A 26,193-nucleotide genomic window follows, 5' to 3' on the forward strand; every position below is an offset into this window, starting at 1 on the left:
TTTTGTTCAGGAAATTTTTTCCAGTGCCCATGTGTTCCAGATGCTTCCCTAGTTTTTCTTCTATTAGTTTGAGTGTGTCTGGTTTGATGTGGAGGTCCTTGATCCACTTGGACTTAAGCTTTGTACAGGGTGATAAGCATGGATCGATCTGCATTCTTCTACATGTTGCCCTCCAGTTGAACCAGCACCATTTGCTGAAAATGCTATCTTTTTTCCATTTGATGGTTTTGGCTCCTTTGTCAAAAATCAAGTGACCATAGGTGTGTGGGTTCATTTCTGGGTCTTCAATTCTATTCCATTGGTCTATCTGTCTGTCTCTGTACCAATACCATGCAGTTTTTATCACTATTGCTCTGTAATACTGCTTGAGTTCAGGGATAGTGATTCCCCCTGAAGTCCTTTTATTGTTGAGGATAGCTTTAGCTATCCTGGGTTTTTTGTTATTCCAGATGAATTTGCAAATTGTTCTGTCTAACTCTTTGAAGAATTGGATTGGTATTTTGATGGGGATTGCATTGAATCTGTAGATTGCTTTTGGTAAAATGGCCATTTTTACTATATTAATCCTGCCAATCCATGAGCATGGGAGATCTTTCCATCTTCTGAGGTCTTCTTCAATTTCTTTCCTCAGTGTCTTGAAGTTCTTATTGTACAGATCTTTTACTTGCTTGGTTAAAGTCACACCGAGGTACTTTATATTATTTGGGTCTATTATGAAGGGTGTCGTTTCCCTAATTTCTTTCTCGGCTTGTTTCTCTTTTGTATAGAGGAAGGCAACTGATTTATTTGAGTTAATTTTATACCCAGCCACTTTGCTGAAGTTGTTTATCAGCTTTAGTAGTTCTCTGGTGGAACTTTTGGGATCACTTAAATATACTATCATGTCATCTGCAAATAGTGATATTTTGACCTCTTCTTTTCCGATCTGTATCCCTTTGATCTCCTTTTGTTGTCTGATTGCTCTGGCTAGAACTTCAAGAACTATATTGAATAAGTAGGGAGAGAGTGGGCAGCCTTGTCTAGTCCCTGATTTTAGTGGGATTGCTTCAAGTTTCTCTCCATTTAGTTTAATGTTAGCAACTGGTTTGCTGTATATGGCTTTTACTATGTTTAGGTATGGGCCTTGAATTCCTATTCTTTCCAGGACTTTTATCATGAAGGGGTGTTGAATTTTGTCAAATGCTTTCTCAGCATCTAATGAAATGATCATGTGGTTCTGTTCTTTCAGTTTGTTTATATAATGGATCACGTTGATGGTTTTCCGTATATTAAACCATCCCTGCATGCCTGGGATGAAGCCTACTTGATCATGATGGATGATTGTTTTGATGTGCTCTTGAATTCGGTTTGCCAGAATTTTATTGAGTATTTTTGCGTCGATATTCATAAGGGAAATTGGTCTGAAGTTCTCTTTCTTTGTTGTGTCTTTGTGTGGTTTAGGTATAAGAGTAATTGTGGCTTCGTAGAAGGAATTCGGTAGGGCTCCATCTGTTTCAATTTTGTGGAATAGTTTGGATAATATTGGTATGAGGTCTTCTATGAAGGTTTGATAGAATTCTGCACTAAACCCGTCTGGACCTGGGCTCTTTTTGGTTGGGAGACCTTTAATGACTGCTTCTATTTCCTTAGGAGTTATGGGGTTGTTTAACTGGTTTATCTGTTCCTGATTTAACTTCGATACCTGGTATCTGTCTAGGAAATTGTCCATTTCCTGAAGATTTTCAAATTTTGTTGAATATAGGTTTTTATAGTAAGATCTGATGATTTTTTGAATTTCCTCCGAATCTGTAGTTATGTCTCCCTTTTCATTTCTGATTTTGTTAATTTGGACACACTCTCTGTGTCCTCTCGTTAGTCTGGCTAAGGGTTTATCTATCTTGTTGATTTTCTCAAAGAACCAACTTTTGGTTCTGTTGATTCTTTCTATGGTCCTTTTTGTTTCTACTTGGTTGATTTCAGCTCTGAGTTTGATTATTTCCTGCCTTCTACTCCTCCTGGGTGTATTTGCTTCTTTTTGTTCTAGAGCTTTTAGGTGTGCTGTCAAGCTGCTGACATATGCTCTTTCCTGTTTCTTTCTGCAGGCACTCAGCGCTATGAGTTTTCCTCTTAGCACAGCTTTCATTGTGTCCCATAAGTTTGAGTATGTTGTATCTTCATTTTCATTAAATTCTAAAAAGTTTTTAATTTCTTTCTTTATTTCTTCCTTGACCAGGTTATCATTGAGTAGAGCATTGTTCAATTTCCACGTATATGTGGGCATTCTTCCCTTATTAATATTGAAGACCAGTTTTAGGCCGTGGTGGTCCGATAGCACGCATGGGATTATTTCTATCTTTCTGTACCTGTTGAGGCCCGTTTTTTGACCAATTATATGGTCAATTTTGGAGAAAGTACCATGAGGAGCTGAGAAGAAGGTATATCCTTTTGCTTTAGGATAGAATGTTCTATAAATATCCGTTAAGTCCATTTGGCTCATGACTTCTCTTAGTCTGTCTACATCACTGTTTAATTTCTGTTTCCATGATCTGTCCATTGATGAGAGTGGGGTGTTGAAATCTCCCACTATTATTGTGTGAGGTGCAATGTGTGTTTTGAGCTTTAGTAAGGTTTCTTTTACGTATGTAGGTGCCCTTGTATTTGGGGCATAGATATTTAGGATTGAGAGTTCATCTTGGTTGATTTTTCCTTTGATGAATATGAAGTGTCCTTCCTTATCTTTTTTGATGACTTTTAGTTGGAAATTGATTTTATTTGATATTAGAATGGCTACTCCAGCTTGCTTCTTCTGACCATTTGCTTGGAAAGTTGTTTTCCAGCCTTTCACTCTGAGGTAGTGTCTGTCTTTGTCTCTGAGGTGTGTTTCCTGTAGGCAGCAGAATGCAGGGTCCTCGTTGCGTATCCAGTTTGTTAATCTATGTCTTTTTATTGGGGAGTTGAGGCCATTGATATTGAGAGATATTAAGGAATAGTGATTATTGCTTCCTGTTATATTCATATTTGGATGTGAGGTTATGTTTGTGTGCTTTCATTCTCTTTGTTTTGTTGCCAAGACGATTAGTTTCTTGCTTCTTCTAGGGTATAGCTTGCCTCCTTATGTTGGGCTTTACCATTTATTATCCTTTGTAGTGCTGGATTTGTAGAAAGATATTGTGTAACTTTGGTTTTGTCATGGAATATCTTGGTTTCTCCATCAATGTTAATTGAGAGTTTTGCTGGATACAGTAACCTGGGCTGGCATTTGTGTTCTCTTAGTGTCTGTATGACATCAGTCCAGGATCTTCTGGCCTTCATAGTTTCTGGCGAGAAGTCTGGTGTGATTCTGATAGGTCTCCCTTTATATGTTACTTGACCTTTTTCCCTTACTGCTTTTAATATTCTTTCTTTATTTTGTGCGTTTGGTGTTTTGACAATTATGTGACGGGAGGTGTTTCTTTTCTGGTCCAATCTATTTGGAGTTCTGTAGGCTTCTTGTATGTCTATGGGTATCTCTTTTTTTAGGTTAGGGAAGTTTTCTTCTATGATTTTGTTGAAGATATTTACTGGTCCTTTGAGCTGGGAGTCTTCACTCTCTTCTATACCTATTATCCTTAGGTTTGATCTTCTCATTGAGTCCTGGATTTCCTGTATGTTTTGGACCAGTAGCTTTTTCCGCTTTACATTATCTTTGACAGTTGAGTCAATGATTTCTATGGAATCTTCTGCTCCTGAGATTCTCTCTTCCATCTCTTGTATTCTGTTGGTGAAGCTTGTATCTACAGCTCCTTGTCTCTTCTTTTGGTTTTCTATATCCAGGGTTGTTTCCATGTGTTCTTTCTTGATTGCTTCTATTTCCATTTTTAATTCCTTCAACTGTTTGATTGTGTTTTCCTGGAATTCTTTCAGGGATTTTTGTGATTCCTCTCTGTAGGCTTTTACTTGTTTATTAATGTTTTCCTGTGCTTCCCTAAGTGTGTTCATGTCTTTCTTGAAGTCCTCCAGCATCATGATCAAATATGATTTTGAAACTAGATCTTGCTTTTCTGGTGTGTTTGGATATTCCATGTTTGTTTTGGTGGGAGAATTGGGCTCCGATGATGGCATGTAGTCTTGGTTTCTGTTGCTTGGGTTCCTGCGCTTGCCTCTCGCCATCAGATTATCTCTAGTGTTACTTTGTTCTGCTGTTTCTGACAGTGGCTAGACTGTCCTATAAGCCTGTGTGTCAGGAGTGCTGTAGACCTGTTTTCCTTTCTTTCAGTCAGTTATGGGGACAGAGTGTTCTGCTTTCGGGCGTGTAGTTTTTCCTCTCTACAGGTCTTCAGCTGTTCCTGTGGGCCTGTGTCTTGAGGTCACCAGGCAGCTTTCTTGCAGCAGAAAATTTGGTCTTACCTGTGGTCCCGAGGCTCAGGTTTGCTCGTGGGGTGCTGCCCAGGGGCTCTCTGCAGGGGCAGCAACCAGGAAGACCTGTGCCGCCCCTTCCGGGAGCTTCAGTGCACCAGGGTTCCAGATGGTCTTTGGCTTTTTCCTCTGGCGTCCGAGATGTGTGTGCAGGGAGCAGTCTCTTCTGGTTTCCCAGGCTTGTCCGCCTCTCTGAAGGTTTAGCTCTCCCTCCCACGGGATTTGGGTGCAGAGAACTGTTTATCTGGTCTGTTTCCTTCAGGGTCCGGCGGGGTCCTGCCGCTCCTGGGCCCTCCCCCACGGGAGCCCAGAGGCCTTATACAGTTTCCTCTTGGGCCAGGGATGTGGGCAGGGGTGAGCAGTGTTGGTGGTCTCTTCCGCTCTGCAGCCTCAGGAGTGCCCACCTGACCAGGCGGTTGGGTTTCTCTCTCACGGGGTCTGGGAGCAGAGAGTGTTTTCAATTCTTTAAGGAGTGTTTGCGTTTCCTCTTTAAGGGCTTCTACTCGTTTACATGTGTTGTCCTGTATTTCCTTAAGGGAGTTATTTATGTCCTTCTTGATGTCCTGTATCATCATCCTGAGATGTGATTTTAAAATCAAGTTTTGCTTCTTTGGTATTTTGGGATATACAGTATTTGCTTTGGTGGGAGAACTGGGTTCTGATGATTCCAGGTAATCTTGGTTTCTGTTTCTTAGGTTCTTGTGCTTGTCTCCGGCCGTCTGGTTATCTCTGGTGTTTGCTAGTCTTGTTGTCTCTTACAGGAGTGGCTTGACCCTCCTGTAAGCCTGTGTATCTTCCATCCTGGAGACTGACTTTCTCCTATCTGGATCTGTGTCAAAGAGCTGTGTCACAGGGTCAGCTCTGGGTGTAGGTTGAAACTGGAAGGATCCTGTCCCTGACTTCTCCTAGGTTCCTGTGTTCAGAGGGTTCCAGGCGGGTTCCTCTTGGGCAAGGAATTTGAGCAGAAGTGGTGGTTTCCCCTGTGCTCTCAGGATTGTCAGTACTTCTAAGAGTCCTGCTCTCTCTGCATGGGATCTGGGTACAGAGAGCTGTGGCATGGTCAGCCAGGCTCAGGCCTAAACCGGAAGGATCCTTTCTGAGACAGATCCTCTCTGAGACTACTCCTGGGTTCCTGTGTCCTAAGGGCTCCAGGTAGGTCCCTCTGAGTAGAAGTGATGGTTTTACCTCTGTTCTCAGGTATGTCAGCTCTGGCTGCAGTCAGAAACCCATAAGAGATCTTCATACATAGCCAAGGACAGACAATACTAGGATGTTTTGAATCTCTTCCTTCACTGCCATTAATCCAGAAACTCTTCAATTTAGTCCTGGGTATATTTTTTGGACAAGTAAAGAAAGTGGCCATATTCATCACCAAAATAGCCCAAGAACAGTTTCCAGGCTACTTATTAATATTCTTCTCCTTTGAAACCTCTTGAGCTGAGCCATCATAATTTATATTGCTCTCAGCACCACTGTGTTCCCTGCTTGTACTAGGGTGGCTCATTAAGCTTTGATTAAAGCATTTAACTGCTTTCCTAATCCAAAGTCCCAAAGTCCACATTCTCTGAATAAGCAACATAGGCCTATCATTGCAATACCCAGGACCCGGTCCCACCTTCTGTGCTAGGGAAGCATGACAGCATTAGGCAGACATGGTGCTGGGAGAGTAGCTGAGAGTTTTACATTTGGCATATAACAAGAAGAGAGAGGTGGTTGGGATGACAGGCTTTTGAACCCTCCTCCTTCATCCCCCCATGACATACTTTCTCCACCAAGGCCACACCTATTCCAACAACACTTCACCTCCTAATAGTGCCATGCCTTGGTGACTACTCAAAAACAGTGAACCATGCGTATTCAAACCATCATGTGGTTGTGACAACACAGAGGAAATACAGTAGACTCCAATTATGAATCCATAATTTGATCTGGTGAATTCCAATGTTAGAGGACACAGAAGACTCTCAAGAAAAACTTTTTTTACATTTTATTATTATTTTTTACTTTATATTATATCTCATACAGAGAGAGAGAGAAAGAGGGAGGGGGAATATGAATGGTTGTGCATATGAAGGCCAGAAGAAGAGAACTTTTCCAGTCTTTTCTCTCATTCCTTCTGGGTTCTGAGGTATAGGTGATTGGCTATTTTCTTGTCTCAGCCACCCAGCTTACCATAGGAGTACCAGGGCTAGAATTACAGAGATGAACCACCACATCTGGTGTTTGCACAGGTTCAGTACATTCTGGGATCTAACATAGGTGTCAGGGTTGTGTGGCTATGACCTTATTCTGCTGAGCTGTCTTGCTGGTACCTTTCACCATATTTTATGGGAGTTGGAAGATGGCTCAGAGGTTAAGGGCATTTACTGCTCTTGCTGAGGATCTAGGTTCAGTTCCCAATAGCCACATGACAGTTCACAACTGCCCGTGACTCCAGTTGTAGGATCTGCTATCTACTGACCCCTGGGCTCCCAGCATGCATGTAGTCACACATGCACATGCAGACAGAACACTCATATACACAAAATAAAAGTTCTTTAAAAACATTTTGTACATTAATACCATTTAATTTATATACTTTCCCCCTTATTTCTCATTTCTTGCTCCTTTCCTTGTCTTCACATTCTTTTCCTTATCTTTTTTATTTAATGCTACCTTTTCCCCCTTTCCCAAATCTTTCTTGAGTCCAATTTTTTACTGTTAATATGTTATATTTATTACATTTTAACTTTATAGTATACATTATTTTTCTACTTTTCTGTGGTTACTGATATCATAGTGGCTGTAATAAAGAGATTAAATGTTTTGTGTGACATATATGTACAATGTGTGCTTACACGTGTCAGGTACAAGTGGAGGACAGAGAAGGATGTCAAGTGTTCTTCTCTATTATTCTCCACTCTCTTCCTTGGGACAGGGTATCTCGCTGAACCTGGAATTAGACTGGCCAGCAATAAGACCCAGAATCCTTCTGTCTGCCTTTTACAATATGGGATGATAGGCCCAGTTATTAATAAGGGTGTCGGGATCCAAACTCAGGCTCAAACTGAGCTATAAACGCTATTTAACCATCTACCTAGCTAGATTCTTTTAAGAATATTTTTATTTTTGAAATTATACTTACCTCATTTTCCCCCTTCCCTTTCCTCTCTCCAACCTCTCCCAAAGACCATCTTGCAAACTCTGAAATTCATGACCTCTTTTTCTTTAGTCATTGTGTTAAACACACACACACACACACACACACACACACACACACCCCTCTAAATACATAAACACAATCTGCTCAGTCTCAGTCTATATGATATTATTTGTATATGGTCTCAAAGTTGACCACTTGGTATTGGTTTTATTTTATTTTGATTCTGAGTTTGTGTTGTTGATGTGACTGTTAATGGTAGTTTGTTTTCTCCACTTTGAGTAGTATGTAGGATTGAGGCCTCAAAAGAATACTCATTAAGCAGAAACCTATTCAAATAAATTCATGGAAACACAAGAAATGTAAAAAGAAAAGGTAACAAGATTACTCCAGTAATTTATAACTCTTTAAGAATTGAATCCAAATATATAGAAATGAAAAAACTGACAAAGAACTCAAAAGTCTGATTTAAAATAATCAAGTACCTCAAAAGAGTTATATAATTAGATGAATAAAAGAAGTTAATTCAGAACTTTTATGAGAATGTCAGCAACCAGGATGAGAAAAACAATCAATACTCTATCTAAATGAGAAAGATGTGGAAAGATGGTTGTAATATTTATGTATCTGTGTTACAACAAGAGCTATTTAAAAACCAGAAATAGAAGACTAGAGAGATGGCTAAGTGATTAAGAGCATCACTGCTCTTAGATCGATACCCAGCACCCATATTTGATTAACAATTGTTTGTAACTCCAGTTCCAAGGTTTACTCTTCTGACCTTCTCAAGTACTGGGGTACATGCAGTGCATAGCCATTCTTCAGGCAAACATTCAGGTACATAAAATGAAAACAAATCTAAAAGAATCAGAAGCAGGCAAATCATGGTGTACATATACAGCAATGGTTGTACATAATATGTGCATTATAGTCTGCATATCTCTGCTTAAAATACATTGAAAATATCTTTTAATTTAAATTTTTTCTTGGTAGATTAAAATGCACATGCAATGGCTGAGAATTCTTAAATTATTGCTCAAAAAGGAAAGCAAATTTCTGATTTCTTTTTTAAAAAATAGATGTTTGGTATAAAATATAAAAAAGAAAGATTAATCCCATTTGAGCAAATATCTTCGGGTATCATGCTTATTACTTGTACTTAATGTTTTATAATTGCTGTGATTTATATCTTTTTGCTGTGTATGTGCACATGATTATAGGGGCATAGTGTACATATGAAATGATAGAAGAAAAAAACTGTTATCTTTGAATTTGTACACTCTTTATTAATAGTGTCAGTCTTGGGCTAATGATATGGTTCACATGGTAAAGGTGCTTGCGGCCTGGAAAGAAATAAGGAAAGCTTGCCACACTGTCAAAGAAGAAACTAAATACTAATCCAGCTTCTTGGTGAAATAGACATTGTTAAAATTATTTGAAGATATGTTCAATTTGCTTCATGGTGTGCATTACTGTTTCAAATGACATACTTTTCTAAAGCAGTAGTTTTTCTCTTACCTTGAAGAATGTGCTTACAGAGTCACCTTTGTTATTCCATTCCTCCTAATAAAAATTAGAGAAAAACATTTAGAAATTTGCCTCTCAAGTCAACAATAGGGGTAGATGTTATTTGTTTCATTTTAGAAACCTATTTAAATCACCTTCAGAAGAACATAGAATTTGACATTAGTTTTGTTTTGTATGTATACATGTTTTGCCTGCACATAAGTATGTGCACTATATGTCTGGAGGTACTCTTTCTTTAAATTAAACGCACAAACTAGATAGAATCACAGGCTCAGATTTGCATATGAGAGAGAACAAACAGTGTGTCTTTTTGGTTCCGGGTAACCTCACTTGGTACCATTTCTCCAGCTTCATCTATTTACCTTTAAATTTCATCATTCTTTATAGCTGAATAAAATAATATGCTTATCCTAGGAGTAGTGGGTCATTGATTGAACCCCCAGTGCCAGGTCTGAGATACCAAGCCTTGGTTATCTACTTATTTTCTTACCAGAACTAGTTGACAAGACCTTAATGTTGAAGGTATCACCTACAAGATGCGAGATTTAGAGAATTAAGCTGGAACTTAGCTGGAAGCTCCCAGTTGCCTAGTTTTCATAGTGCTGAGAGGTGGTATGCAGGCTCCCGGAGAAGTAAGGCATCAATGGACTTAACCTACCTGTGAACTCAATGAGCTGCGTACCAACCTGCCAGGCCAGTGGTGCCCATTAGTATAACAATAGCACAACTGTTATGGGGGTAACCAACCTCTCCAAGACCGAATTGTTATGGGGGTAGCCAACCTCTCCAAGATCGGATTGTTATGGGGGTAGCCAACCTCTCCAAGATCAGATTGTTATGGGGGTAGCCAACCTCTCCAAGATTGGATTGTTATGGGGGTAGCCAACCTCTCCAAGATCAGATTTGAGGCTTGTTCCACAAGAAGGAACACATGCACCATTTTACAAACCCAGTAAAAAACTTACTACTATTTCTTAGCTAACCAGACAACATCAAACTACCTTCTAAATATATTCACAGACATAGGGTACTTTTGGCCTTAATTAGAGAATCTCTTCGCCATAATCAGGTAAATGCAAAGAAAAGGACTGTGTAAGGTGCTAAGAGTATAGGCTAGCCGAGGGATCAGCCCTAAACACCATGTATACCACTTTCTTCATTTCAGAAGCGGGGTCCAAAAGAATGTAAGAGCTAGAAGGGAGGGGGAGGAGTGGTGAGATGTCATTTTCTAAGTATGACAGCCATGGGAATGATGAAGTCACATCAGTTACACCTGCTGGAGGGGGAGGAGTGGTGAGATGTCATTTTCTAAGTATGACAGCCATGGCAATGATGAAGTCACATCAGTTACACCTGCTGGCATTGGTCAGTTTCAACCAACAGATTCTATGAGAGGAAGCTTTGTCTTTAATCATGTGACCACCAGCTCTAATGCATATGTCTAAACCATCAATCCGGAAAGGGATTTGTAGGGAATAAGAAGAGCTGGCAAGGGTGGGAAGGAAATAAGAAACAGTGGGAGTGGGTAGTAACCAGAATTCATTACATACATGTGTAAAATTATCAAACAAATTTTATGAATAAGGAAAGATCAACTGATGCAGTCCAAGAAGATCAAGATAATCATCTCTAGCAACTTAGCAGAGATGCATGCGCTAATGTCATTGAGAATGTGGTTGTGACAGAAAAATGGAAGATCCCCAAAGGAGTGACCCTGACAAAACACTTCCTGTTAAAGGACCTCTCAGGGATGTCTCATGGCACTGAAGTCAGGGATACAGGGTTGGCAATCACCACCAATTGAAACAGGTTTTTTTTTTTTTTTTTTGGTTCTTTTTTTTTCGGAGCTGGGGACCGAACCCAGGGCCTTGCGCTTCCTAGGTAAGCGCTCTACCACTGAGCTAAATCCCCAGCCCCCAATTGAAACAGTTTGAAGACTGGCTTCATCTAGTTTAACACTAACTGTTTGTGGTGAGTGAGAAGTACTAACCTAGGAAGAACTGGCATGATCATTGTGGGCCATAGCTACCTTGGTAGGTGCTCATGAAAGATACCAAAACAGCTTTGTCACCGCACTTTCCAATGCTTTTGTATTTGGCAAACACAACAAACCATTTGTCTTTCTACTTCATAGAAAGGGAATCCACTTCATTATTGCTGAAGAGAGAACAGCAGCCAAACAGTGTTAAAAGTATTATGTGGGAGAGATTATTCTACTCTTTACATTAAGTCTCTACAGCATATGTTTACATGTGTTTGCACAGTAGCACTCGAGAAGGAGAGCTTGATTGGCTAAAAGTACTGAGTTGATTGAAATTCAGTAAGGAATAGGACAGTTTGCCAAGGTTACATAAGAAGTTTGAGACAGTCACTCATTGTACTCTTGATACCTGTTTTATAAGAAAGTAAAGAACTTTAATTCCCAATATTTCTAATATTTTTAAGTTGTAATATTTTATACTAAACTATTTTATTTTTCATTTTTCTATATTATAATTGGCTAATTAGAGATTTTTTATTATTTTGGGATAACAAAAATGTATAAATATCAAAAAATAATCTAATTTTTCCCACTACAGTAATTTTTGTGTGGTTTCTGCATTTTCCTAGCTAGGATTATAGGAAAGCAGCCTAACCAAAGCAACTCAGGGGGTAAAAGGATTTATTTATGACAGTTCCACAGTCAGGACAGGAACTCAAACAGGGCAGGAACCTAGATGCAGGAGCTGATATGGAGGCCTTGGTGGAGTGCTACTTACTGGTTTGCTTCTTGCTCAGCCTGCTTTCTTATAGCACCCAGGACCACAAGTGATACCCAGTGATAGCCCAGCCTACAATGGACTGTGCCCTCACATCAGTTACTAATTAAGAAAATGTTCTATAGAATTGCCCATAGAATGCCAGTCTGATGGAGGCATTTTCTTAGTTGAGGCTCCCTGGTCCAAAATGACTCTGGGATGTGTCAAGTGACATAAAACAAGTCTGAACATTTTTATAATAATTTTTGCAGCTTCCTGTCACTATTCTGAGGACAACTTTTGTTTAAAACTTTGCTTTTTAATTTTTTGTTTGTTTTGTTTATTCTTCGATACAGGGTTTCTCTGTGTAGCCTTGACTCTCCTGGATCTTACTCTGCAGAGCAGGCTGACCTTGAACTTACAGAGATCTGCTTACCTCTGCCTCCTAAGTGCTGGGAATAAAGGCACACACCACCAGCAGCAACTATTTTTTAATATGGGAATTAAAATGGGATTTTCTATTTAATTATTTTACATTTTAAAGGATAATTACATCATTTCCCCTTCCCTTCCACCTCCAAGTCATCGCATACACTATTCCTAGATATTTTTTAATTCATGGCTATTATAAGTTGAAAATATCAGTAATTAAAAAATGCTTTTATATTAGTTACTTTTCTATCATTATGTTAAAACACTGTGACTGAGGTAACCTATAAATGAAAGAGTTTATTTGAGCTTATGTTTCCGGAGGAGTGAATCAGGAGCTAGAAGCTAAGAAACTTCAAGCAGTAGGAAGCCAAGAGAGCTAATTTGAAGTGGTTTGAAGTTTTTAATTCTCAAAAGCCACCTTTAATAACCTATTTCCTCCAACATAGCCATACTTCCTGAGCTTTTTAAAATGTCTCACCAACTGGAGACCAGTTATTCATATGCCTAAGGCTAGGAATATCTTATTCAAACCACCACATATACCTAAATAATAAAATACTATAGCCTAGCATACTCTTCAAAACTGCTCAGAACATTTTTGTTCACATTTTGACAAAATCATCTAATGTTGTTTTATAGTGAAGGGTCATGAGATGGCGTAGTGGATACAGGCACTGACTGCTAAATATGATGACCTGAGTTCAAGTCCTAGGACTCACATGGTAGGAGAAAACTGACTTGTTCATGTCATCCTCTGACCTCCACGTGCATACTGTAGCACTTGCATGAGCATGTGTACACAAGTAAAAAATTAATTGTAATAAAAATTAAATATTTGATAGAATTTAGTGAATACTATACTGAAAGAAAAAATGCCAAGTAACCATATAGATATACTTTATCATTGTCCTAATTATGTGTAATGTTTGTAAATTGGAAATTTTAGAGTATCAAGTACTAAATTATAATTGTATCATATTTTGATCCTGATTTCAACAGCTGTAATGTAAAGACACAGAGTCTTACTTTAAGCCAAAGGTAGTATCTTAGTCCCTCCAGCATGTTCTGAGGAACTTCCCTCATACTGGGTAATTTGTTAAAATGCAAATTTATTGTTTATATCATCAAAGTGCCTAGAGACTTAGTGTACCATAGGGTCTGTTCTCATGTTTGATGCCTTTTATGACAGAAGAGGCAGTCAAGCTCCCTTGCACCTCTTCTACAAACATACTTACAGTACAGTGATTCCTAAATTCTCCAAGGCCCAACCTGTTGATGCTAGTGCCCAAAGCCTCACCCATGATGTAAGGACTGGAAGAATACCAGCTTCCAGATGTTACTATGAGGATGTTCTGTACAAAGCACATTGAGTAAACATGATTTTCAGGATTCTCTTCTAAATAATCTCACATTTTCACACTTAAGTGAATGGATATATTCTCTCTAAAACCAACAATCCTGTTTTCTTTCTTTTTTTTTCATAGATTTTCTGTGAAGACCCTGATTGATCGGTCTTGCTTTGAAACAATTGATGATTCTTCTCCTGAATTTAATAACTTTGCAGCTGTTCTGGAACAAATTCTAAGTCACCGGCTGAAAGGTAACAACTTTGATGTATTATTTATTTTCCCTGACAAATTCCTTGCACGAAGATAAACTTTGTCAGTTTACATCCCCCTGATCTCATTTTGTTGTCTAATTGCTCGAGCTAGAACTTCAAATACTATATTGAATAGGTATGGGAAGAGTGGGGAACCTTGCCTTGTCCCTGATTTTAGTGGATTGCTTCAGGTATCTCTTTATTTAATTTGGTATTGGCTGTTGGTTTGTTGCTTTTACTGTGTTTAGGTCTGGGCCTTGAATTCCTCTCTCTCCAATAGTTTTAACATGAAGGGGTGTTGAATTTTGTCAAGTGCTTTTTCAGCATCTAATGATAATGATCATGTGATTTTTTTCTTTGAGTTTTTTTTATAGTGGATTGCATTAATTGGTTTTTATAAGTTGAACTAACTTTGCATCCCTGGTATGAAGCCTACTTGATTGTGGTGAATGATGGTTTTGATGTGTTCCTGGATTCAGTTTGCATGAATTTTATTGAGTATTTTTGCATTGATATTCATAAGGGAAATTGGTCTGAAGTTTTCTTTCTTTGTTAAATTTTCATGTGGTTTAGGTATCAGAGCAATTGTGGCTTCATAGACTAAATTAGGTAGTGTTCTCTCTGTTTTTATTTTATGGAATAATTTGAGGAGTGTTGGTATTAGCTCCTCTTTGAAGGTCTGGTAGAATTCTGCACCAAAACCATCTGACCATTTTTGTTTGGGAGTTTTTTAATGACTTCTTCTATTTCCTTAGGGGTTATGGGTCTGCTTCAATAGTTTACCTGCTCTCGATTTAACTTTAGTACCTGGTATCTGTCTAGAGAATCATCCATTTCATCCAGATTTTCCAGTTTTGCTGAGTATAGGTTTTTGTAGCAGGATCTGATGATTATTTTTAATTTCCTCAGATTCTGTGGTTATGTCTCCCTTTTCATTTCTGATTTTGTTAATTTGGATGCTGTCTCTGTGCCCTTTAGTTAGTTTGGCTAGGGATTTATCTATTTTGTTGATTACTGAGCCACCAGCTATGAGCAACAAACCAGGTAGCATACACTAGCTGGTCTGAGGGCCCTGAGACACACACAGCAGAGGACTCCCTGGTCTGGTCTCAGGGGGAGAAGATGATGCACCTAATCCTCAAGAGACTTGAGGCCCCAGACAGTGGAGAGGCCTAGTGTGGAGGGGACTTTCCCTTGGAGACAGGAGAGAAGAAGAATGGGGTAAGGAACTGTGGGAGGGGAGCAATGAGTGGATTTAAAAAGAAATAAAAGTAATAAAAAAAACCCACACATACATAAAAAAAGAATCAGTACAGAGTAAAACTTTTTCATAAAAGAAAATGAAAAATGTATCTTTTCTGCTCAGTGCATTGTTTGAGGGAAGTTTTTGCTATGACAAGTAAACACAGATAATATTAGTAATTAATATATATATTATATATAATGTGCAGTCAAGGGAAGTAGTGAACACCTTTAAATTTTATATAAAGACTTATAGGATTGGGTATCTGAATTTTGCATTTCATTTATTATACATTTTAAGTATCAAAAATTTCTAAGTTCACAAGACAATGGGTGGGAATTATTAAATATTCCACTCAGTGTTCAGGCTTTTAAAAATTTCATTTATTTTACATCTCACTGTAGTTTCCCCTCCCTCCTCTTCTCCCAGTACCTTCATCCCACCCTCTCCATCCATTCCTCCTCCATTTCTCTTCAGCAAAGGTCCAGCCTCCCCACCCCCACACCCACCCGCAACAACAACAACAATAACAACAACAAGAACAAGTAAACTTTTGGTAACTTACAGTCTGGACTGGTTTAGGCAGCAATCATGCTACACTTAAAAGAAAAACATAAATCTGACTTCATAATGTCTGATCATTTGTTCTGCGTCATTCAGGATGAATCTGTATTCTCGTATTTACACTTGTTTCTAGAATATATTGTTAATGTTGAGTATGGATGTAGTGTCACAGGCCTTTAATCTCAGCGCTGGGAGACAGACGCAGGTGGATTTCTATGAGTTCAAAGTCTGTCTAGTCTATGTAGGGTGTTCTAGGCCAGGCAGGGTTATGTAATATAACCCTGTCTCAAAACAAATTGCAATTCTGGGGATCAAGAACGTGCTCTGCAGTGAGGAGCACGTGTTGTTCTCACAGAGGACCTGGTGTTGATTCCCAGCACTCATATAGTGACTTAAAATCATCCACACTAAGTACCTTAAAATCAGTATGGTTTTTACTTTTTCCTACACCAGTAAGCACATTTATGTCATATATATGAATCTTTTAAAGTTTGAAAGTCAGTGGAGTAACGCCCTTGCTCAAGTAAATAATGTCCACCCATGCACATTCAAGCAACCCTAGTTAAATGCAGTTGCTCACACACAAAACAAAGCAAAACCGCAGAGCATGAAGGTAGGAGAAAGACTTACGAAGAAGAAAGGATTCAGTGGATAGGGGATAAAAGAAGGTGGGATATGGTTAAAATATATATGCCTGGAATTGTGAAGTATAATTTATATTTTTACTTTAAAGGGCTTATGGGAAACAATGTCTCTGAATTCACATTTTTTAAAATGAAAAGTTAAATGTTAAAGCCAAGTGTCATAATGCATGCTTTTAATCCCAGTACTTGGAGGGCAGAGGCAGGTGGTTCTCAATGGGTTTGAGGCCAACCTCGTCTATATAGTAAATCCTAGGCCGTCTTGGGCTTCACAGGGAGACCCTTTCTCAAAAACATAATTATCTATAATTAATAAAAACCAAGAATTATAAGTCTTAATAACAACAATTAACAACTTTGTTACTCCAATTCCGTTATCTCTTCAAAAGAAAACTTGGTAACTAGATAGCTTTGCTTTAGCTTTTACGTTAAAAACAATCTTAATGGTGTATAGTTTTATGTTTGCAAAAACAATTTATTTTGATAGATAACAAGAACTTTCAAGTATAGTCAGAAAGTTAATCCCATTCTATACTTTTTAATGCTGATAGCATCCAAGTTATGTTAAGTTTCAAATCATTTGAGGAAATGATTGAATTAACATGGGAAGAAAAACTCTGAACTCATACATAATTCTGCAAGTAAGATGGAGCCCATAAAACCATCAATGCCTTTTCTGTTCAACTCTGTTGTTTCACATGTAAAAAGTGTTATTGCTTTTCATTTTTGCATTTCTGTATTTCCTTAGCTTTCTGCCATGAAAATATTTTAATACAAAATATGTCTTTATGAAAGCAAAGAATATGAATTTGTTTTGAAATATTGTTAGACTTGTTATTTATGTGGTAATTATATTTTTAATACCAAAATTTATGATCAAACAGCCCATTAAATAAAATATTCCATAATGTATCTCAGTATTCACAAGTACTTGATCTGATGAAATTTCCCCTGATTATCATTTTATATGATAATCCTACAAAATATACTTAAAACTATCACTAAAAAAATCTAAAACCACCTTAAAATTCCCATTTTAAATTGAATGTTGAATTACATTTGCACTAATGTAAATGGATTCCTTTCATGCAACCAATAGCATCTTCTAAGTTGTGCCTCAGCAAAATTGGATCATGAATGTTCATCACATATTAAAGAAAAAAAGCAAGATGTGCCATGGCATTTCTTCTGAGTTAATATGCTCATTATTTTTACAAATATTGGACTTACTTACTCACATTCAGTTGAGGGTTCGCATTGATCCCGAACATTTTCTCAGTTGCTCAGTGTATAGCTAATCTTTTCTGTGTCCGCACAACCCTTCACCTCTATCAGGTGCATTCATCATGGGCATCGTCGCCTGGCTTTTCCTGTGTAGGGACCACTTCTCCTGATATGTGAATGGTCAACTCCAAACTTCACTAGGAATTGCTCACTGAGGCCTGTTGTTCACAATATTCAAAAGTGTGAGTCATCTCCACATCCCTAACCATCCCCCTACACTCCCAACATCTTTTTTCTCTGTGTTATTTTTTCAGTCTATCTAATCTATTGTATTTTTTACTTATTGTTACTTACTGTCCTTCTTCAGGACTAATAACGTTGTCTTTCTGATGATGTATTCCTAATATCTGTCACATTGAGGTGGTAGATATTCAGTGAACATTTGTTGGAAAATTGAACATTTAGTGCAGAAGCAATAACACCTATTCCTCCTGCCCTCGATGCCATATGATTTCAGACACTTAAAAAGAGATAGAACTCCTGTGCTTTGACACTACATAATTTCTGTAATCCAGCTGAACTGTTCTGATACTTAGGCTTTGGCTTCAACCTCAAAGTGCTTCCTGACTTAGAAGGTAAATAGTCACCTCCCCATGAGGCCATCTTTTGAAGTGAGTATAAACGCCCTTAGAAACAATAAGTAAAGATAAACCTGTCCATTTGGCTTTTGAGTTTTCTTTGTTTGTTTCTGAAGGCTTTCCAACTTTTGATTCCTGGTTTGCACATAAATGAGACTTGAATTGTTTCTGTAGTAACATGAACAGAAGTTACCCAATAAGAGCCCATAGACCCGTGCAAAAACACCATACCAGAGATAAGAAACTGCTCCAATCGCCAGGACTTGGTGTTTAGACAATGGACAAGGCCGCTGGGAGAAATACCCTTTTAAGTTCTGTGCTTGGAAATTAAAGAAAGTCTCAGCAGATTTTTTTAAAGTGAAAAATCATATTTAAATAATTTCTGAAGCATAGGGCTTTATGTTCATGGAAAAAATTAGGTTTAATGTCTTCAATCTTACAGAAAATGAAGTTGTTATTAATGTGTCTTACTAAACGTAAGGTCTAATAGTTTAACTGTAGATTCTAACAATAGAAACTCTTAGTTTCTAAACAAACTGTAAAGAAAAAGGTTAGTAGCTAGAAAAAAATGAGAATCACGAAACTTCTATACTGTTCACTTACTGGTTTTGATCTCCATTACGTTCCTGTGCTTTCAGTCTAGAGCCCTTGTCCCTTTTTTGTCCTTTCTGATGCTATTCGAGTAGAAGCTTCACAGTAAAATTTTACTCTGTTCTATTATATGGACCACCTGGATTTCCTTATATTTCTGTTAAAACCAAGTTAGGAAAGATAAGAGGGAAAAGGAGGAAAGCCTGTCATTACTCTCAGCCTTTCTCTGTGTTCCTTCATCTCTTGGGCATACTCAGCTCTTCTTTACATTTCTGTCTTCCCATCATTCACCAAAGGGGTACAGCATTCAAATATAAAGTTGCAATAGTAATGAATTACCAGTGTGACTGCAGATGAAAAATGTTACATTTATCACCATAATTCATAAAGCAAAAGGTCCTGTTTTAACTAAAGTTTGCCTTTCATTGGATTTTAGAATATTTGCAGTTATGCAACTATTCCTGATACCTACCTTCAGAACATTTTTATCAGTCCTAAAAGAGGCTTCTACCTATTAATTAAATCATCTGACTTTTCCACCTTCGTGCATCCCCTGGAATCTATTAAACTATTGAGACATTTATTTAATCTAGAAATTTCTTAGAATGTATCCTTTGTAGTTGGTTATGTATATCAGAACTTCATTCTTTTTTTTCAATTGGATGATAGTTCTCTGTATTGACATAGCCCCTTTTATGTATCCATTCACTGGTTAAGTGGACATTTGCATTAGTTAGGTATTTTGTTCTTAAAAATAATGCTGCTAGAAGTATCCATGTACAAGTCTTTGTTTCTTCGTGTTTTCTGTTCTTGTGAATATTATTTCTCTTTTATTTTGTTTTTGATAGTATATAATATTTATTGTATAAACTAAGAACAGTTGCTTTCTTCTGGGAATTTCCTTTCCAGGGACATATTATATATCAGTGAAATTTATTTTTAACATAATATTTTAATTTATTTAAAGTTATTTTCTAGTAACAGTAGCTAAGGAACTGTTAGATATGATTCCTATAAACAAAGAATTTATAAAATTTAAATTGTATATGTTGTTAAATTGGCTACTATAAATGCTTCTTACCAACAATAGTGTATGTGATTACATTTTTGCAGATTTTTTTAATGTTTTTAATCTTAAAACCCTGGAGAGTTTTTCAAGTTTATTGTGTAGGAATATCATTTTGAAAACCCCAACAAATCACAGAATTAGGGGCTTTGTCATTAATTGATGGTATCCAGTAGAAGAACTTCATGTTAATATTTATTTATTTTTAGTCTTTTGACTTTTCACCAGAAGAAGACTTTTCATATTTCCAGCTTAACTTGTAAATTACTTTTATAAAGTAGTTTGAGGCCTTATAATCATCAAAAAGTCATATTTGATATACCTTGTAAATTTCATTATATAAATTTATATAAATATTAGTAACAGTTTTGGTTACTTTATTGCTCCAACATTTCCTCTTATAACAAACATTTCTTATTTTGTAAAACAGAGAAGATGGTTAAATTTAAGAGACTTCAAATTTGGAGGGTGTTATTATCTCAATTCTATATTTTTGATTTTCTAATTTTAGTGAGGTTCTTTTTGAAAAATTGTAAATTTGTGCTAATTTTACCCATTCTCCTTTAAAAATAGAAATTAACTGCAAGATACTCTACCAGAGGACTAGTGCTATGTTCCTGTTGTAATCCATAACCACTCAGATACCATAATATTCAGAGTGGAATAACTAGTTTGGAAAGTTTATTGTATTTGTATATATACTATACTTTTACTTTAAATGTTGCTTTTTTGGTGCCTTATGTAAAATTGAAATGACTGTATGTTCAATTATACTTAATATAATTTAGAATTGTTTTGATCACTTTTTTGTAGAATTATACAGCAATTGTGTTTTTATTTTTTCATGAATTGCCATTTTCTCTTTTTCTTATTTTTTTTTTTTTTACTTTTACACTCCAGATTTTATTCCTCTCCTGGTCTACCCTCCAACTGTTCCACATCCCATACCTCCTTCGCACCCCCCTTCCCTGTCTCCACGAGGATGTCCCCACCCCTCACCCCACCAGACCTCTAAATTTCCTGGGGCCTCCTGTCTCTTGGGGGTTAGGTGCATCTTTTCTGACTGAACCCAGACCTGGAAGTTTTCTATAAATGTGTTTGTGAGGGGTGGCTCATCTCAGCTGGTGTATGCTGCCTGGTTGGTGATCCAGTGTCTGAGAAATCTCAGGGATCCAGGTTAATCGAGACCGCTGGACCTCCTACACGGTTGCCCTCCTCCTCAGCTTCCTCCAGCTTTCCCCTAATTCAACAGAGGGGTCCGCAGTTTCTGTCCATTGGTTGGGTGCACATATCTGCATCTGACTCTTTCAGCTGCTTGTTGGGTCTTTTAGAGAGCAGTCATGATAGGTTCCTTTTTGTGAGTGCCCCGTAGCCTCAGTAATGGTGTTCGGTCATGGGGCATCCCCTTAAGCTGGATCCCACTTTGGGCCTGTCACTGGACCTTCTTTACCTCAGGCTCTTCTCCATTTCTATCCCTGCATTTCTTCCAGACAGGAAGAATTATGGGTCAGAGTTTTGACTGTGGGATAGTAATCCCATCCCTCCCTGATGCCCTGTGTTTCTGCTGGAGGTGGGCTCAACAAATTCCCTATCCCCACTGTAGGGCCTTTCATCTAGGGCCCCCCATTTTGAATCCTGAGACTCTCTCACTTCCCAGGTCTCTGGTACGTTCTGGAGGATTCTCCCAACCTCCTTCCTCCTGAGGTCGCCTGTTTCCATTCTTTCTGCTGGCCCTCAGTGCTTCAGTCCTTTTCCCCCACCTGGTACCAGATCATGTTCCCTTTCCCCCATCCCCATTCCCTTTCCCTCCCCTGTCCTTCCCCCCCACTTGTGGATCACATTCTTATTCATAAATTTAAATACTTTAACTCCACGGGTATCATTAATTTCTATTTATTGACAGTTGAATTTTATATATTTATTTATATAGTTGTCATTGTTTATATATTCTAATATCTTTTCATTAAAATTATATTTATTTGTTTTAAAGAAATTTTGATTTAAAACTTTTAAGAACATTTGATTGATCTAGGTATTCCCAATCTTTAAATTGTTGGGTCCACAAACACTTCTCTTCATAACAATCTACTAATAAATAGTATCTTCTATATCTTATTTTGCTTTATATTTTTAACACAGTGTCCCACTATGTTTTCCTGGCTAGCCAGACACTAACTGTGTAAGCCAGGCTGACCTCAGATTCACAGAGGTCTCCCTGCCTCAGCCTAGGGAGTGCTGGGATTAAAGATGTCCTGCGCTGTGCCAGCTTGCTTTTTAGTTTGCTTGTTTTGTTGATTGGTTGGTTTTGATTTTTTTTGAAAAGAGGATTCTTCTCCATAGCCCAAGCTGGCCTTGAATTTGCTAAATAGCCTAGGCTTTTCTCAAACTCACAATCCCTTTGCTTCAGCCCTTTGTATATACTATGACTAGATATGACTCATCACATCCAACTTATAAATAGCATTTTAAAGCAGCGTCTTAAATGTTGAAGAAAAGCTGTATATAATACATTTTAAGATCACAACCTATAAAATGATGGAAATGACAGCTTAGAAAAGCACTGCTGTATTTTTAGCTAAATTGCAGTATGAGCTCTAATGCAACTGCCATTCCCAGGGGAATCTGCCTCTTGGTACATAACCAAGAGGTTATGTACCTCTTTCCTGCCACCCATCCCAACTGTTCCTTCTATCCCATTTCCATTCCTTTATGACACCTGATGACCCTCAAATAGTTTCTATCAGAGACACCCACACTAGCTAGGGACAAGTTAGGTGACTTTTACTTTCCTTCCTGTCCTTACTCTGGCCTCTCCAGAGTTGTTCCTCATCCTACTGCAGCCTGCCAGAAAGAGCCCCTCTTCACAGCTCTCCTTCATACCCTAATAACCCAGTTTCTGTCTGGACCCAGGTGCCTCCTAGTTATTTCCTACCATCCCCTCCAGCCTTTCTTTTTAAGTACAACTTAATTGCTTTGTAACACTTGCCATCCTATAGAAACACTCCACGAAGGATTCCACAGACAGCACATTTATCTAGGATTAAGAATGGACATTAGCAATCAAAGAACAGAACACTTTCCCAGTAAAGGTGAGATGAGAGCTAGCAAGTACACTTCAACAATCATAACCCCAGATGCCTAGATCCTAGCACGTGAACACCGAAGATAATATGCCTCCTCTAGAACCCAACAACCTTATTGCAACAGGCCCTACAAAAACAAATTAGTTGAAGCTCAAGATAAAGATCTCAAAATAGCAATTATTAATTTGTTCAAGTACCTTAAAGAGGACAGGAATTAATGTCTTAATGACGACTAATAAACACAGTTGAATGAAGTAATGAAAACACTTCAAGACATTTAACAAAGAAATAGAAATACCAAAGAAAACCCAAACTGAAATAAAACTGCAAATTAAAAATTTATGATATCAAACTAAAAAAAAAACCTCAAAGTTAAGCCTCACCAACAGGTAAAAAACATAGAAGAGACCGCCGGACCCTGAAGGAAACAGACCGGATAAACAGTTCTCTGCACCCAAATCCCGTGGGAGGGAGAGCTAAACCTTCAGAGAGGCAGACAGGCCTGGGAAACCAGAAGAGACTGCTCCCTGCACACACATCTCGGACGCCAGAGGAAAAAGCCAAAGACCATCTGGAACCCTGGTGCACTGAAGCTCCCAGAAGGGGCGGCACAGGTCTTCCTGGTTGCTGCCGCTGCAGAGAGCCCCTGGGCAGCACCCCACGAGCGAACTTGAGCCTCGGGACCACAGGTAAGACCAAATTTTCTGCTGCAAGAAAGCTGCCTGGTGAGCTTGGGACACACGGAAGCAGAATTTCTCTAGAACCGGGCACGTTCTGTGTTTACCGGAAGTCCCACACCCGCGGATCCCGGCCCGCAGCAGCTCTCTGCTCCCAGACCCGGTGAGAGAGAGACCCAACCGCCTGGTCAGGTGGGCACTCCTGAGGCTGCAGAGCGGAAGAGACCACCAACACTGCTCACCCCTGCCCACATCCCTGGCCCAAGAGGAAACTGTATAAGGCCTCTGGGCTCCCGTGGGGGAGGGCCCAGGAGCGGCAGGACCCCTGCCGGAGACACCGCCGGACCCTGAAGGAAACAGACCAGATAAACAGTTCTCTGCACCCAAATCCCGTGGGAGGGAGAGCTAAACCTTCAGAGAGGCAGACAGGCCTGGGAAACCAGAAGAGACTGCTCCCTGCACACACATCTCGGACGCCAGAGGAAAAAGCCAAAGACCATCTGGAACCCTGGTGCACTGAAGCTCCCGGAAGGGGCGGCACAGGTCTTCCTGGTTGCTGCCGCTGCAGAGAGCCCCTGGACAGCACCCCACGAGCAAACCTGAGCCTCGGGACCACAGGTAAGACCAAATTTTCTGCTGCAAGAAAGCTGCCTGGTGAACTCAAGACACAGGCCCACAGGAACAGCTGAAGACCTGTAGAGAGGAAAAACTACACGCCCGAAAGCAGAACACTCTGTCCCCATAACTGACTGAAAGAGAGGAAAACAGGTCTACAGCACTCCTGACACACAGGCTTATAGGACAGTCTAGCCACTGTCAGAAATAGCAGAACAAAGTAACACTAGAGATAATCTGATGGCGAGAGGCAAGCGCAGGAACCCAAGCAACAGAAACCAAGACTACATGCCATCATCGGAGCCCAATTCTCCCACCAAAACAAACATGGAATATCCAAACACACCAGAAAAGCAAGATCTAGTTTCAAAATCATATTTGATCATGATGCTGGAGGACTTCAGGAAAGACCTGAACACACTTAGGGAAGCACAGGAAAACATTAATAAACAAGTAAAAGCCTACAGAGAGGAATCGCAAAAATCCCTGAAAGAATTCCAGGAAAACACAATCAAACAGTTGAAGGAATTAAAAATGGAAATAGAAGCAATCAAGAAAGAACACATGGAAACAACCCTGGATATAGAAAACCAAAAGAAGAGACAAGGAGCTGTAGATACAAGCTTCACCAACAGAATACAAGAGATGGAAGAGAGAATCTCAGGAGCAGAAGATTCCATAGAAATCATTGACTCAACTGTCAAAGATAATGTAAAGCGGAAAAAGCTACTGGTCCAAAACATACAGGAAATCCAGGACTCAATGAGAAGATCAAACCTAAGGATAATAGGTATAGAAGAGAGTGAAGACTCCCAGCTCAAAGGACCAGTAAATATCTTCAACAAAATCATAGAAGAAAACTTCCCTAACCTAAAAAAAGAGATACCCATAGACATACAGGAAGCCTACAGAACTCCAAATAGATTGGACCAGAAAAGAAACACCTCCCGTCACATAATTGTCAAAACACCAAACGCACAAAATAAAGAAAGAATATTAAAAGCAGTAAGGGAAAAAGGTCAAGTAACATATAAAGGGAGACCTATCAGAATCACACCAGACTTCTCGCCAGAAACTATGAAGGCCAGAAGATCCTGGACTGATGTTATACAGACCCTAAGAGAACACAAATGCCAGCCCAGATTACTGTATCCAGCAAAACTCTCAATTAACATTGATGGAGAAACCAAGATATTCCATGACAAAACCAAATTTACACAATATCTTTCTACAAATCCAGCACTACAAAGGATAATAAATGGTAAAGCCCAACATAAGGAGGCAAGCTATACCCTAGAAGAAGCAAGAAACTAATCGTCTTGGCAACAAAACAAAGAGAATGAAAGCACACAAACATAACCTCACATCAAATATGAATATAACGGGAAGCAATAATCACTATTCCTTAATATCTCTCAATATCAATGGCCTCAACTCCCCAATAAAAAGACATAGATTAACAAACTGGATACGCAACGAGGACCCTGCATTCTGCTGCCTACAGGAAACACACCTCAGAGACAAAGACAGACACTACCTCAGAGTGAAAGGCTGGAAAACAACTTTCCAAGCAAATGGTCAGAAGAAGCAAGCTGGGGTAGCCATTCTAATATCAAATAAAATCAATTTCCAACTAAAAGTCATCAAAAAAGATAAGGAAGGACACTTCATATTCATCAAAGGAAAAATCAACCAAGATGAACTCTCAATCCTAAATATCTATGCCCCAAATACAAGGGCACCTACATATGTAAAAGAAACCTTACTAAAGCTCAAAACACACATTGCACCTCACACAATAATAGTGGGAGATTTCAACACCCCACTCTCATCAATGGACAGATCATGGAAACAGAAATTAAACAGTGATGTAGACAGACTAAGAGAAGTCATGAGCCAAATGGACTTAACGGATATTTATAGAACATTCTATCCTAAAGCAAAAGGATATACCTTCTTCTCAGCTCCTCATGGTACTTTCTCCAAAATTGACCATATAATTGGTCAAAAAACGGGCCTCAACAGGTACAGAAAGATAGAA

General features: G+C 38.7%; 2 protein-coding genes across 3 annotated transcripts in view; one reads left to right on the forward strand and one right to left on the reverse strand.

Moving 5' to 3' along the window:
• Abcb1a (ATP binding cassette subfamily B member 1A) overlaps positions 1 to 26,193 on the reverse strand; it is a 176,054-nt gene that overhangs the window by 121,993 nt on the left and 27,868 nt on the right. Inside the window, exon 2 of the mRNA XM_006235994.5 lies at positions 9,032 to 9,076. The gene's annotated coding sequence lies outside the window, so the exon portion shown is untranslated. The remainder of the gene's footprint in view (positions 1 to 9,031; positions 9,077 to 26,193) is intronic.
• Rundc3b (RUN domain containing 3B) overlaps positions 1 to 26,193 on the forward strand; it is a 136,904-nt gene that overhangs the window by 16,895 nt on the left and 93,816 nt on the right. For both annotated transcript variants that reach the window (XM_006236003.5, NM_001047116.2), the window contains exon 2: positions 13,695 to 13,810. In XM_006236003.5, the coding sequence (XP_006236065.1) occupies positions 13,695 to 13,810 (116 nt within the window). The remainder of the gene's footprint in view (positions 1 to 13,694; positions 13,811 to 26,193) is intronic.

Source organism: Rattus norvegicus, chromosome 4, assembly GCF_036323735.1.
Source record: "Rattus norvegicus strain BN/NHsdMcwi chromosome 4, GRCr8, whole genome shotgun sequence".
In the NCBI taxonomy this organism is placed as follows: domain Eukaryota; kingdom Metazoa; phylum Chordata; class Mammalia; order Rodentia; family Muridae; genus Rattus; species Rattus norvegicus.